Source organism: Melitaea cinxia, chromosome 16 (assembly GCF_905220565.1).
Source record: "Melitaea cinxia chromosome 16, ilMelCinx1.1, whole genome shotgun sequence".
In the NCBI taxonomy this organism is placed as follows: Eukaryota; Metazoa; Arthropoda; class Insecta; order Lepidoptera; family Nymphalidae; genus Melitaea; species Melitaea cinxia.
Genome location: NC_059409.1, coordinates 475,030 through 489,152, shown reverse-complemented (window position 1 = coordinate 489,152; position 14,123 = coordinate 475,030). Strand labels below are relative to the sequence as shown.

General features: G+C 33.7%; 1 protein-coding gene across 1 annotated transcript; it reads left to right on the top strand.

Moving 5' to 3' along the window:
• The first annotated feature begins 6,318 nt into the window (after nt 1–6,318).
• Nucleotides 6,319–11,973, top strand: LOC123661137. Its single transcript, XM_045596131.1, has 4 exons — nt 6,319–6,499; nt 9,434–9,601; nt 10,487–10,646; nt 11,723–11,973. Exons 1-4 carry the CDS (start codon nt 6,419–6,421, stop codon nt 11,851–11,853), a joined length of 540 nt encoding a protein of 179 aa, XP_045452087.1. The 5' UTR covers nt 6,319–6,418; the 3' UTR covers nt 11,854–11,973.
• The last annotated feature ends 2,150 nt before the right edge of the window (nt 11,974–14,123 follow it).

The following is a 14,123-nucleotide window of genomic DNA, read 5'->3' as shown; positions in this document are numbered from 1 at the left end:
TGTGTTATGAAATCAAAGTCAAAATCAAAAATGACCTAATTCAAACAAGCTTCAAAAGCAATTTCCGATCGTCATCATTTTAAAGTGATTATTATTTTTAAAAGTGAAGCTACCACCGATTCGGATTGTAGATTCTGCAGAGAAGAATCGGCAAGAAACTCCGCAGTTACTCTTTTGAAAATAATATATAAACTGTGTTTTAGTGCAAAATTACAGTAATATATTGCACGTATTAATAGACTTGGTACTTGACGGAACGGAGTTTATTCTCATACCATCAGGGTGACAAATAATTGTGTTTGCTCGCAAACGAAAAAAAAAACCGACTTCAATTACATCGACAAGTAATACAACGTAGATCGACGAAAAAATAGTCAAGCAACTACGCGTTATCAAAGATTACTCAAAAAGTAGTTATCAGATCTCGATAAAATTTATATGTGACCACATGATAAACATCAGCTTTTGATTAAATTAAAAATTATCAAAATCGGTACACCCAGTAAAAAGTTATTGCGGATTTTCGAGAGTTTCCCTCGATTTCTCTGGGATCCCATCATCAAATCCTGGTTTCCTTATCACGGTACCAAATTAGAGATATCCGCTTTCCAACAAAAAAAGAATTATCAAAATCGGTACATCTAGTAGAAAGTTATGCGGTATAATACAACGTAGGTCGACGAAAAAAGCGTCAAGTAAAAACGCATTATTGGATATAACTCGAAAAGTAGTTGTTAGATCTCAAATAAATTTAAATGGGATCAATTGGCACACACCACCTTTCGATTAAAATAAAATTTGTCGAAATCGGTCTAACCGGTCAAAAGTTCTGATGTAACATACATAAAAAAAAATACAGTCGAATTGAGAACCTCCTCCTTTTTTGGAAGTCGGTTAATGAGCGTAAGGTTCGCCTGTTTGTAAGCGGATACTATTCTCCTATGCCATGCTATATAGCCTATGGACACCTGGGACACGAGGAGTATTGTGAGCGCGTAGCCTTACCTTTAACACTCTCCAAGAGCTCTGGCCACTTTACTCACCACAGGAATAGATCAAATTATTATTTAAATATAATTGATTAGTACAAAAATATGTACACCAAACGCCGCACAATCAACGGCTCCGAGTATGATCAAAATCTTACGAATGTAGATTATAAATATTTATTTATATATGTATTATTTATAAGTATGTTTATCAAAAAAAAAAAAAAAAAATGTAGCTATACCAGTCAGCTGTTACCTATAACACAAGTATTAAGTTGCTTACTTTAGGAACAGACGACTGTGTGTGTATTGTGTAGATATTTATTTATTTATTTATAAACCCGACATACACATTATGTAAAACGGAATATTTGTCATGTTTGTTCTTGGCCATTTATTTCGGCACTTGTGCAAGGTCGGTAAAAAGGTAAAATAAATTACAATAATGTATGGGTCGGCCCATAGAAATTCATGAGAGGTATCAAACCCACAATGGCTAGCCAAAAAACAATGATCTCAGATCTATATACCGATCTTATTTTTTTTAAGCAACTACGTTGGCAACAACCGTACGTGTGTAGCTTATTGTAACTTATAGCCTACGACACCAGAAGCATCGCAAACGCGTTGCCGACCTTATCATCATATCATCGCCGTGGGAGCTCTGCTCTCACCACAGGAACAAAATGCTGCTTAAAAGCATATTTAACTGTAATTTTTTGTAAGGTCGAGGTACTCCCCCAGTCGGCCTGCTCCAGATTTTGAGCATGATATTTCCTGCTGTGCGGCGAGATCTCGCAAATTTTTTTCATTTTTTTGTATTTAATAAAAAATGTAAATTTGCGAAGAAAAAATATTAATGTTAGCAAATTTGTAACACAGGAAAAAAAACTCTTTTGTTTATTTAATGTTTCAGTCAAACAGTCCTAAATATTGTTTTTGCAGAACGAAACATGAATGTAGATGCAAAGGTCTCTCATACAGTAGCATACAAAAGATCCTCAATTACGTAGATGTACATTTTGAATGCCGTACCAAAGTCGCATTTAACTTTTAAATATTTATACTTGTAAAAAATTGGTTTATTCCTGGTATGTTTGTACCAGTTTAAAAGTAAGTCTCTTGAGCACTGTCATAAAAGTGGGTCTGTGCCAGGACTTGGGTTATATTTTGTGACAGTTCTAATGTGGACGGACGGAGACTTTTCTTTAGGTTTTTTAACCGACTTCCAAAAAGGAGGAGGTTCTCAATTCGATTGTATTTTTTTTTATGTATGTTACTTCAGAACTTTTGACTGTGTGGACGCATTCGAGAAAAAAATTTTTAAACGAAAGGTTGTGTGTGTCATTTTGTCCAATTTAAATTTATTAAAGATCTAACAACTATTTTTCGACGCCGCGTTGGCGCAACGGTTACAGCCATGGATTGTATCTGTTGCGCTGGCGGTTGCGGGTTCGATCCCCGCACATGACAAACATTTGTATTGGCCATACAGGTGTTTGCCGTGGTCTGGGTGTTTGTGCAGTCCTTGTGGGTCTCCCTACCGTGCCTCGGAGAGCACGTTAAGCCGTCGGTCCCGGTTGTTATCATGTACACCTGATAGCGATCGTTACTCATAGTAGGGAATATATCCGCCAACCCGCATTGGAGCAGCGTGGTGGATTAAGCTCTGATCCTTCTCCTACGTGGGGAAAGAGGCCTATGCCCAGTAGTGGGATATTACAGGCTGAGGCGTATAACAACTATTTTTCGAGTTATATATAAACTAGCTGTGCCCGCGGCTTCGCCCGCGTTGAAATTAGTGTGTCACAAGTTTTCCCAGGAACATTCCAGTGAAACTTTCATCAAAATCGGCTTAGCTGTTCCGTAAACCTTCCTCTTGAAGCCCTCTCTTCATTGATGAAACCGCATGAAAATCCGTTCAGTAGATTTTGAGCGAATCGATCACATACACTTTTGGGGACTTTGTTTTTTAATACACTAACCGTCGCCCGCGACTACGTCCGCCTGGTTATGAAGATATGCATTACTATAAATATTTTAAGGCAAATTATTTTTTATTTCAGTCACTTGAAATGCTTATCACACTGAGTAACTTTTTAAAAGGCACAATTTAGTATAATTTAATAGTTATTTTTATAAAACCTCTCACATTTTTAGTTTTATTTTCAAGCTGCAGTATCAATAGTAACCTATCAGGCGAACTTATAGCTGCTGTATATGTTTCATACAAACTATTAACCTCAATCAAATCCCCTTAGCGGTGGAATATCGCAAAATCCATTCTTAGCGGATGTCTACTAACTATAGGTAATCTACCTCCCTGCCAAATTTTATCTTTGTCTATGCTGGATAGTTGGACCACCCAGCGGTTTTTGAGTTCTCGTGATGAGTGAGTCAGTGACCTTCCTCTTTTATATATATAGATTACGATGCATTATTTGGACACCTCCTCACTATCTATAGAGCATACATTTTAAATTTCAAGTCTCTTACTTCAAAAACATAGGACTTTCATACAAACTTTCAACCCACATTTTACCCCTTAGGGGTCGAGTTTCGTAAAATACGCCTTATAAGGAACCTACCTGCCAAATTTCAAGTTTGCAGCTGTTATATTGTCAGAAATTTCGTGATGAGTGAATCAACCTACCATCCCCCGTTTTAACCCCAAAAGATAGTTGATTTCTAAAGATACATAATTTGAACACCTTCTCACCATCTATAGAGCATACATTTAAAATTTCAAGTCTCTTGCTTCAAAAACATAGGACTTTCATACAAATTTGCAACCCTCATTTAACCTCCTTAGGGGTCGAGTTTCATAAAATCCGTTCTTAGCGAATGTCTAGCTCTTTAAGAAACCTACCTGCCGAATTTCAAGTTTCTAGGTGTTATAGTTTCGGAGATTTCGTGATGAGTGAGTCAAACTACCATCCCCCTTTAAACCCCAAAAGGGAGTTGATTTCTAAAGATATATTATTTGAACACCTTCTCATTATTTATAGAGCATACATTTTAAATATCAAGCATCTTACTTCAAAAACATAGAACTTTCATACAAACTTCCAACCCCCGTTTTACCCCCTTAGGGGTTGAGTTTCGTAAAATCCGTTCTTAGCGAATGTCTATGCTCTATAAGAAACCTACCTGCCGAATTTCAAGTTTCTAGGTGTTATAGTTTCGGAGATTTCGTGATGAGTGAGTCAATCTACCATCCCCCATTTTAACCCAAAAAGGGAGTTGATTTCTAAATATACATTGTTTGCACACCTTTTCATCATTTATAGAGTATACATTTTAAATATCAAGCATCTTACTTCAAAAACATAGAACTTTCATACAAACTTCCAACCCCCGTTTTACCCCCTTAGGGGTCGAGTTTCGTAAAATCCGTTCTTAGCGGATGTTTACGCTCTATAAAGAACTTATCTGCCAAATTTCAAGTTTGTAGCTGTTATAGTTTCAGAGATTTCGTGATGAGTGGGTCAACCTACAATCCCCCGTTTTAACCCCAAAAGGGAGTTGATTTCTAAATATACATTATTTGGACACCTTCTCATCATCTATAAGGTATACATTTTAAATTTCAAGTCTCTTACTTCAAAAACATGGAACTTTCACACAAACTTCCAACCCCCGTTTTACCCCCTTAAGGATCGAATTTCGTAAAATTCGTTCTTAATGGATGTCTACGCCTTATAAGGAGCCTTTCTGCCAAGTTTCAAGTTTGTAACTGTTATAGTCTCGGAGATTTCGTGATCAGTGAGCCAACATACTATCCCCCGTTTTAACCCCAAAAAGGGGTTGATTTCTAAAGATACATTATTTGGACACCTTGTTACCATCTATAGAGCATACATTTTAAATTTCAAGTCTCTTACGTCAAAAACATGGGACTGTCATACAAACTTCCAACCCCCATTTTACCCCCTTAGAGGTTGAGTTTCGTAAAATCCGTTCTTAGCGGATGTCTACTTCCTATAAGGAGCCTACCTGCCAAATTTCAAGTTTGTAGGTGTTATAGTTTCGGAGATTTCGTGATGAATGACCTTTCGCGTTTATATATATTATAGATAATGCGTTTTTACTTGACTAATTTTTCGTTCACCTACGTTGTATTATACCGCATAACTTTTTACTGGGTGTACCGATTTTGATGATTTTTAATTTAACCGAAAACTGATATTTATCATGTGGTCACATTTAAATTTCATCGAGATCTTATCACAACTTTTTGAGTAATCTTGATAACGCGTATTCACTTGACTATTTTTTCGTCGATCTACGTTGTATTATTTGTCGATGCAATTGTAGTCGGTTTTTTCCGTTTGCGAGCAAACACAATTGTTATGTTTTATACTATTGTTTAAGCTGACCACAGCTCATAGTCTGTGTAAATAATACGCTTCAGCCTCTAATATCCCACTACTGGGCATAGGCCTCTTCCCCCATGTAGGAGAAGGATCAGAGCTTAATCCACCACGGTACAATCCATGGCTGTAACCGTTGCGCCAACGCGGCGTCTGGATAATTGAAAGCAATTTTTATATCAACCAAATTGATTATAAAATTGTGCTAGGCGCTTTAACGCTTCAACACTCATTTTAAATTGTTTTAATCAATTTGCGAAAGGGATTTAAGTGAAGCGATAAATAAAGAAAGTAGGTCATAAGGGCAATTGACAAATTATTTCAAAAAGTATATAAATTGATACTATGAAGTATATAAATTGATACTATAATTGATTGATATGTTAAGGAAAATATTATATTATTGTGTTTAATATTTATAACGGTAAACATGAAGTTAAGTCTTTATTTTCAAATATTTTAAAGTACACGTCTATGCCGGTTTATTCTTATTCATGTCCTTTTTCTAAAGGTTGTCTGGAAGAGATCGCTCTTTAGCGATAAGACCGCCTTTTGTACATTCCTTTTTTGTTATTATTATTATTATTATTATTTCTCGCTTGTTTCTTTTTCTTTTATGTTATTTGTATTGTTTTTGGTTGTACAATAAAGTATATTTGTATTGTATTGTATTGTATATTTTTTAATTGTTAATTAGATATGTCAAATTAAAAATATAAAGTGAGTGTATCTTTTAATTAGCGTGTTTATTTTCACATTACTAATATGTATAAATAAGGAAGATTCTTCACAGAATCATTTCACATCAAGGCCGTATATTGTTACGCATTCCTTATCAGAAGATTACTCAGATCAAATCGACCGTTTGATAATACAACAAAACGTTTACTTGGCGAGTCTCAACTCTCATTGTTATCAGTAAAATCATTGACATTAAATTACAATAATATCATTGATAGAACGATCTTCAGCGCGTTTAGACGTAGGTGCTTATTCTTGAGTGACAAATGATTGATTTTACGATATTATAGTCTTTAAATCGATGGTATAAGAGCCATGGGTGTGCCGATGGTGAAAAATTGCTGTTGCTGCGCCAGTTTGCACACGGGAACTTTGATCATAGGCTATTTATACACGGTATGTATTCTTGGAAGTCTTATGTTATAAAAATTTCTTATTAATCTTATAGAATTGTGGTTTTTGTTTTTGTGTTTATGTCGCTTTGTCGTTAATGTTTGTGTTTTATGAATACATTTTCTTAGTACAATTGTCTCGTAAATTGTATATCTAATGTAAAGAAAACTGTAGTGAGTTATTTTGTTATTTATAGTATTTTCTGTTTAAAATAGTACTTATGAGAGGTGCCAAGGTGACAGGCACAGTATAAGCATTTCTAATCTATTAATTATCATCTCGTTAAAATACGCGTAATATGAAAGAGTTTCAAATGTAAAGTGTGAGTTTTATGTCTTTAATGCATCAATGGCATTCATGAATGCTTTAACAATAAATGTCATTCACTCTAACACTTATGAATAACAGTCGCAAGAACTTAATATTTAAAAAATTTAAAAATATATTTAGAGCTACGTCTGTAAAATACTCATTTTTTTTACTTATTGAAGACGAAGACACTATCATACTACCTTACATTAACTTATTTTTAGCTGTAAAAGTAACATACCTATTTTGAAAACTTCTGTAAAAAAATCCGTGGAAGACATATTGATTGCTCTGACCATTAGTAATATTAAACATCGTTAAAAATTAAAAAAAGTATTTGATTATAGTGTTGTTAAGTTAAACACAAATTTAACTTGAAATATTATGAGGCATTACATCATAGATCTAGAAAAATCCTTGAAATGTCAAAGATTTAATACCTACATAAAAAAAAAAACAAACAAACTATGACATCCGTACAATAAAATTAGTGTTATTTTTAGCAGATTATGAGTTTACACTAACACAACCTGATATATTATTTATCAGTAACTAAATTCCTACGTCTTGTTTTCAAACTGTTCATAAAAATATAAAAAACTAGCCGAATTATTTTTGTGATGCAAATATATACCTAGTACCTAAAGTTTTCATTTCGCTCGCATTTCTCCGATTTGATGAATTTTTTGTTCAATAACAATAAAATATAGCCTATATCACTCCTGAATAGTGTAGTTTTCTGTTAGTGAAAGAATTTTCATGATCGGATCAGTATTTGCGAAGAATACCCCCTACATACAAACAAAGTTATAAACTGGTGAAGTTTATATATATATATATATATATATTATATATAGACTAGCTGTGCCCGCGACTTAATCCGTATGGAATTTAAAAAATATATTGTTAAGTTCGTAGAGTTACAAAAATCAATTAATTTGTAACATAAAAGTAGCCTAAGTTACTCCTTATTACATTAGCTATCCGCCAGTGAGCCGAAAATGTATTTATAAATAACAATCAATTTACGTTTTTATCGTAACCTTAGAATTTGACACTGAAAAAAAAAACACGACTGGAATGTACTCCTTCAGATCGACTGTTTAAATAAGCACAAAAAAGGTTTGCTCATTAATACCATATCAAATTAATGGTAAAACGAATCAAATAACGCCATCTATTGCAACCGTATTGGGTTCCGATAGATGGCGCACAAAAACGTAATGATGACATTCGTTCAGTAGATTTTACTCATATTTTTTTCATACCTGGGGTCTTATATGAAAATCGATTATTAACGAGTAAACTCTAGAAAATTCTGATAGACGTGTCTCATCAAGAAATAGTCCGATCTTATCGTTAACCGAACGTACCTTTATTATCCTACAAGCTTAGTGACTTATAATTAGTTCAAAGTCAAGTAGGTAAATTAAAAAATAAACACTATTATTATTTAATCATAATTTATAGAGAACTATTTTATATTCCAAATTTTGCAAGCCAAATGGCATCACTTAAATTTTTGTATAATTTATGACACAAGGTGTTCTTTACATGACATGTGCAAAATTCCTTTATTGCCTACTCGATCCTGTTTAGGCTGACGGCTCATTTCAATTGTGTCATGGTCTACTTTTTCTAGTTTTTTTTTTTAGGCCTATGTCCAGCAGTGGACTGCAATAGGCTGAGCTGACTGACTGACTGACTGACTAGTTTTAGAAATTTACTATAAGGTAGGCGATAACCGCGATTTTGTTTACATTTTTGAACTAAAACTTCTCTACGCAAGCTTGACTTGGGGAGTAAGTTGGTGAATGCGTGATGAGAGCGTTATGAAAAATATGATCGGGTGCGGCGAACGGAAGTTGAGAGGGAGATAATTATAAGATAATGAAGATAGAAAGAGAGAGACTTACGTTTCGTAAGTTTTACTTCAGTCGTGTGGTCTAAAGCACACTCGTTTATTTTTTTACTATAATTATATGACAAAACAACTACCTTATGATTTTACTAAAATTTGATTATGGAGTCATTACTGCACTTCTAAACGGTGTATTAAGATAAAGTTTATACAAGCCAGATTCTTTATCATTTCTCCAGAATTAAAACTTCATTGAAATACCAGGATATATCATAGAATCGTCATTTTACAAATTAAAATTGAAAATTCTTGAATAATTGTTATCTTCTTTTATAGTAAACGGTTTTTCAAGTAAAATGGCGAAGTTGTTTTGAATCGAAAAAGTTGTGGCATCGTTCCTCTTGAGGCACAAGGATAGGCTGCTGGTGAAAAGTTAGACTCAGCGGGCCGTCACCCAACACCAACTATCTCACACTTACACCCATGTTTCGCTGCAGCCTGTAATATCAAACTGCTGGGCATAGGCCTCTTTTCCCATGTATGAGAAGGATCAGAGCTTAATCCACCACGCTGCTCTAATGCGAGTTGGAGGATGCCACACACCCATGTTTGCAAATAACCAAATCGTCACTTCTGACCTTCAGTCATTTCTAACTACAGCGTCTATTGTTTACAGTAATTTTAGAACTATCTCATCTGCTACTGATCGCATAAAACAAAAATAAATAAATAAAATATTTTGAACGTTCAATATAAGTTGTTTCCAGGTGTGGTCACTGCTGGAGCTGACGGGGTACAGTCTGCTGGTGACCCTCGCACCCATTGGTCGCAATGGCACCGTCTCCCAACATAGGCTTGCGCTGTACATTGCAGCTGCTGTGGTCAGTGGGGTCACTCTCTTGTGCTCAATACTTCTTATTGTTGCTGCTTATAAGGTGAGAGATTTCTAAAACAGATTCTTATGTAGTCTAAAGAATGGGGATCTTAAAGTATGATTGTGTTCATAATGTTTATTTACTAAGCAACCAAAAATTTCAACTGAGATAGAGCACAGTAGGATATTTTCTGCTCAAAATATGGAGCGGCCCGACTGGGGTAGTACCTCAACCTTACAGAAGATCACAGCTAAATAATACTGTTTTCAAGCAGTGTTGTGTTCCTGTGGTGAGTAAGGCGACCAGAGCTCCTGGGAGGAATAGAGGATAAGGTTGGCGACGCGCTTGCGATGCTTCTGGTGTTGCAGGCGTGTATAAGCTACGGTAATCGCTTACCATCAGGTGAGCCGTACGCTTGTTTTTCGTCCTAGTTATATTAAAAGCAAAAGATACAAAACTCTTCAATTTTATGACAGAAAATATCTTATCTAAAAAAATACCTTTGATTATTCATTATTAATAATTCTGTTACTTTATGACATTTATAAGAATTTAATGCACTTGTCCTTAAAGAGAATAAATAGCTATTTCAAAACGCGTAATCCGAAATAGGTAATTTAATTCAATAATATTATATTCTGACAAGCCTAGTCCATATAATGTCCATGAATGTTAGGAATACCACGCATCGACGACTAAACATATTACGAAATATTCAACAATAGTCTTCCAATATGTGTTCTTATTAAATCAATTTATTAATAATTAAAAATATCTATTTTTTGTTTAAGTCGGAAAAATTCTGCCTAAAAAATCAAACTATTTATTTATTTATTCTTTCGCACAAAGCTTAAAAAGAGTCACAGATTGTTTAGTATAATGTGCGAACTTAAATTTTCTCATTAATATTTACAAGTTAATACAATTCCAAAACTATATTTTTAGAAATTGGCCTTCCTAACTCTACCGTGGACGATCGTGAACGGCATTATGACGGCAGCTTTCTTCCTCATGTGCCTCACGGGGATCAGTCTCATCCTGCAGGACACCGGCGAAATGCTGGAGGTGGAGATCATCTTCATTGTGATTCATCTCACCAGAGCATGTGAGTGTTACTTACTTTACAGATAAATCAAATAATGCTGGCGTATGATATTGTTGAACATGTTGAATATATGGGTATCAAAATAAAAACGGGTTCAACCGTGTAAGATTTTTGATATGACATCACAATGAATGAGTTAATTTAGGACTTTGATCTTCATTTAATGGTGCAAGGATAATTAGCAGCATTTGGAACCAATTGCACTAGTTTGGCGATTTCACCCTCGAAGTTATTTTACCCAACTGCAATGTTTGTACGAGGTAGATAAGAAACCAAAAAGTTATAATATGAAAATATATATATTAAAAGGATGAGTAATATCCGTCAGTCAAATGCAAGTGCGTCAATGGATTTTTATAAGTTATTATGAGAACTCCAGATACAAATACGCAAATGCGCAATATTATCATTGACCGATAAAACAAGCTGTAATCTATGAAACAAAGACAGATTTAGGTGATAATATCTAAACGAGATATAAAAATAATACATTTTTTTATTTGGGCCACATCAACAATAACAAGAAAATACAAGTAACACAGAACTATATACGGATATATACGGATCCTGGAGTGGAGACCGCGTCTTGGCAAACGCAGTGTGAGACGTCCTTCGGCCCGTTGGACCGACGATCTACGTAAGATTGCCGGTGTAAGCTGGATGAGGATTGCGGAAAACCAGGATGTTTGGCGCGAACTTGGGGAGGCCATGTCCAGCAGTGGACTCCAATAGGCTGAGCTGAGAACTATAATATTCAGTCAGTTTGAGCCCAGACTCCTCAAAGTGCCCTAAAATCATAATAAATTGCATGATGCATACGTCATTATGTTACAGAGCTGCATCTGTGTAGTTGTAAAAATAAAACACTTAAAATCGTACAGAATGTCATGTAATAATAAATAAAAACTTAATTTCGGTAATATTTATTGGATTTTTACAGAAAACATGTCTGGGCGGTAGTAACCACTTAACATCAGGTGGAACTGTCTCTTCGCTTACCCCTACCCACCCACCCTATTATTATTGTAAAATACAACAACAGCACAAATAATTTTAATCAATGTTATTTATTCCAGGTATATCAGTATATTGTATAATTGTGGTACACAGTCGACACAAGCAGATCATGTACGATGAGGATGAGCAGAGGTTCCAGCAGTCCGCGAAGATGTACCAACCCATCTGGATGAGGGACCAGCCTATATAATAACTTAATGATGAAATAACTTAAGATATAAAAAACTAGGGATGAATGTAGTCAATTTTAGTGTAGCTATTTAAAATGTAAATTGAAAACAAACATTACTTTATTAACCGACTTCCTAAAAAGAGAAAGTTCTCAATTCGATTGTATTTTTTTATGTATGTTACCTCCGAACTTTTGACTGGGTAGACCGATTTCTATGATTTTTTTTTAAATCTAGACAGATCTAACAAGTACTTTTCGAGCTATACTTACCCAAAAATGCGTATTTAGTTGACTACTTTTTCGTCGACCTACGTTGCATTGTACCGCATAACTTTTCACTGTGTATACGGATTGTAAGGATCCTTATTTTAATCGAAAGCTGATACTTGTCTTGTAGTCTTTAAATTTGATCGAGATCTTAAAAAGATTAATTTTTGAGTAATCTTTGATAACGCGTAGTTACTTGACTATTTTTTCATCTACTTACGTTGTATTACTCGTCGATGTAATTAAATTCGGTATTTTTTCGATTGCGAGCAAATACAATTATAAAGGTTAAAAAAATTAAAATTATATTTGTTTTAATTTATTATGTATAGTCAAAGTGAATCTATTACCGATTTGGATTTTAGATTCCGCAGACAAGAATCAGCAAGAAGCTTTGCAGTTACTCTTCATATGAAACGGTCTATCTTGCTCCTGCTTAGCCTAAACTTCCTGACGTAGTCAATAACCAACGTTTTTTTATATTTAAAAACTACCGGCAAGTTATAAGTAATTCAGTTCTTTGATTATTTTGTTATATTTTAACATATTTATTAACCACCATTTAAGAATTTTCCTGTTGCACTGGCCATTATAAGGGAGTACCGTTATCACCTACAGTTACGTTAAAAGAAGTGAATATTATCCTAAGCGTCGCCAACCCGCCTGCCCAGCGTGGCGACTATGGGCAAAACCGGCAAAACACATGAGTTCACGCCATTTTTGGTTCGAACTTGTGGAGGCCTATGTCCAGTAGTGGACTGCGAAGGCTGATGTTATGATGATGATGTGATGATTATCCTAACTTCCATAAAAACCTTCGAAGCCAAAGAAAATATAATAATTTAAAATAAATACTTTAATACACGAAATATTGTCATATATCGAATGCATAATTTCGAAAATCTTTAACTAATAACGAATTTAGTAAATTATTTTGTAACGAAACAAAATGATCCAGATGTAACATACACAAACTCTTCCTCCATGTAGGATATAAGTTGCATCCTAAAATATTGTGATAAATAAAGTTGAGGATTAATTTATATAGTAATTGATTCGAAATCTTTTTCGAAAATGGTCTTAGATAACTGTTTGTTTTCTGTTTTGAATGTAGATAGTAATATAAAACGCATATTCGACGCGTAATTAGCTATGAACATTGTTATATTAAAATTATAGTTATTTGAAAATGTTCGAATATTTAACACAATAGCTTGTTATTTTTTAATATTATAATTATGGTACACTGTTTTTTATTTTTATTTTTTAGAAAGAATACTTATTGATTAAAACAAATTATTCTATAGTGCCAGTGTTAGCTTTAAATTAAGTATAGGAAAATATTTATAAGAATTGATAACTATATGTTCAAAGAACTTTTACATTTCTCTTAGAAACAATTTTGTTTTTTGGACTTAACGTCATGTTCTGTATACACTCGTTAATATAAATTTAAAACAATTAAATACTATAATATAAAAAACGAATAAAAGTAAATTCTTGCATTTTTAATTAATGAATAAAATTTACTTCATTATTATTACTCCATTTAGTGTTGAATCAAAATATTGCTTGGCTATTATAAATACTGATCCATGATATAAATTCATTCTTCGTCTTATCATTACAGAGCAAACACATTTAATACATCAAATTTTATAATAATTCATCTAAAATAATAATTAATTGATATAGATAGATATAATTTAGAATTAATGGCTCTTGTCACGAAGGAGATTGTTCGGTTAATTATAGGTTACTACCACAATAGCCAAAAAAAAAAAGACAAAAAACTATTAATACCGAGTGTCATCTATTACAGGATAAAAAATGTATTTGAACTTATGTATATAGATAAATTGTATGTATATAGATGAATGTCTATTATTATTATTTTTATGTAAGTGATATGTCCACAGGCTTATAATACTCGTGCTTTTGTTATTCGATAACTAAAAAAAAAAAAATTTAAACATGCATCGGTACTTCACTGCAATGACTATTATTAACTTATTTATATA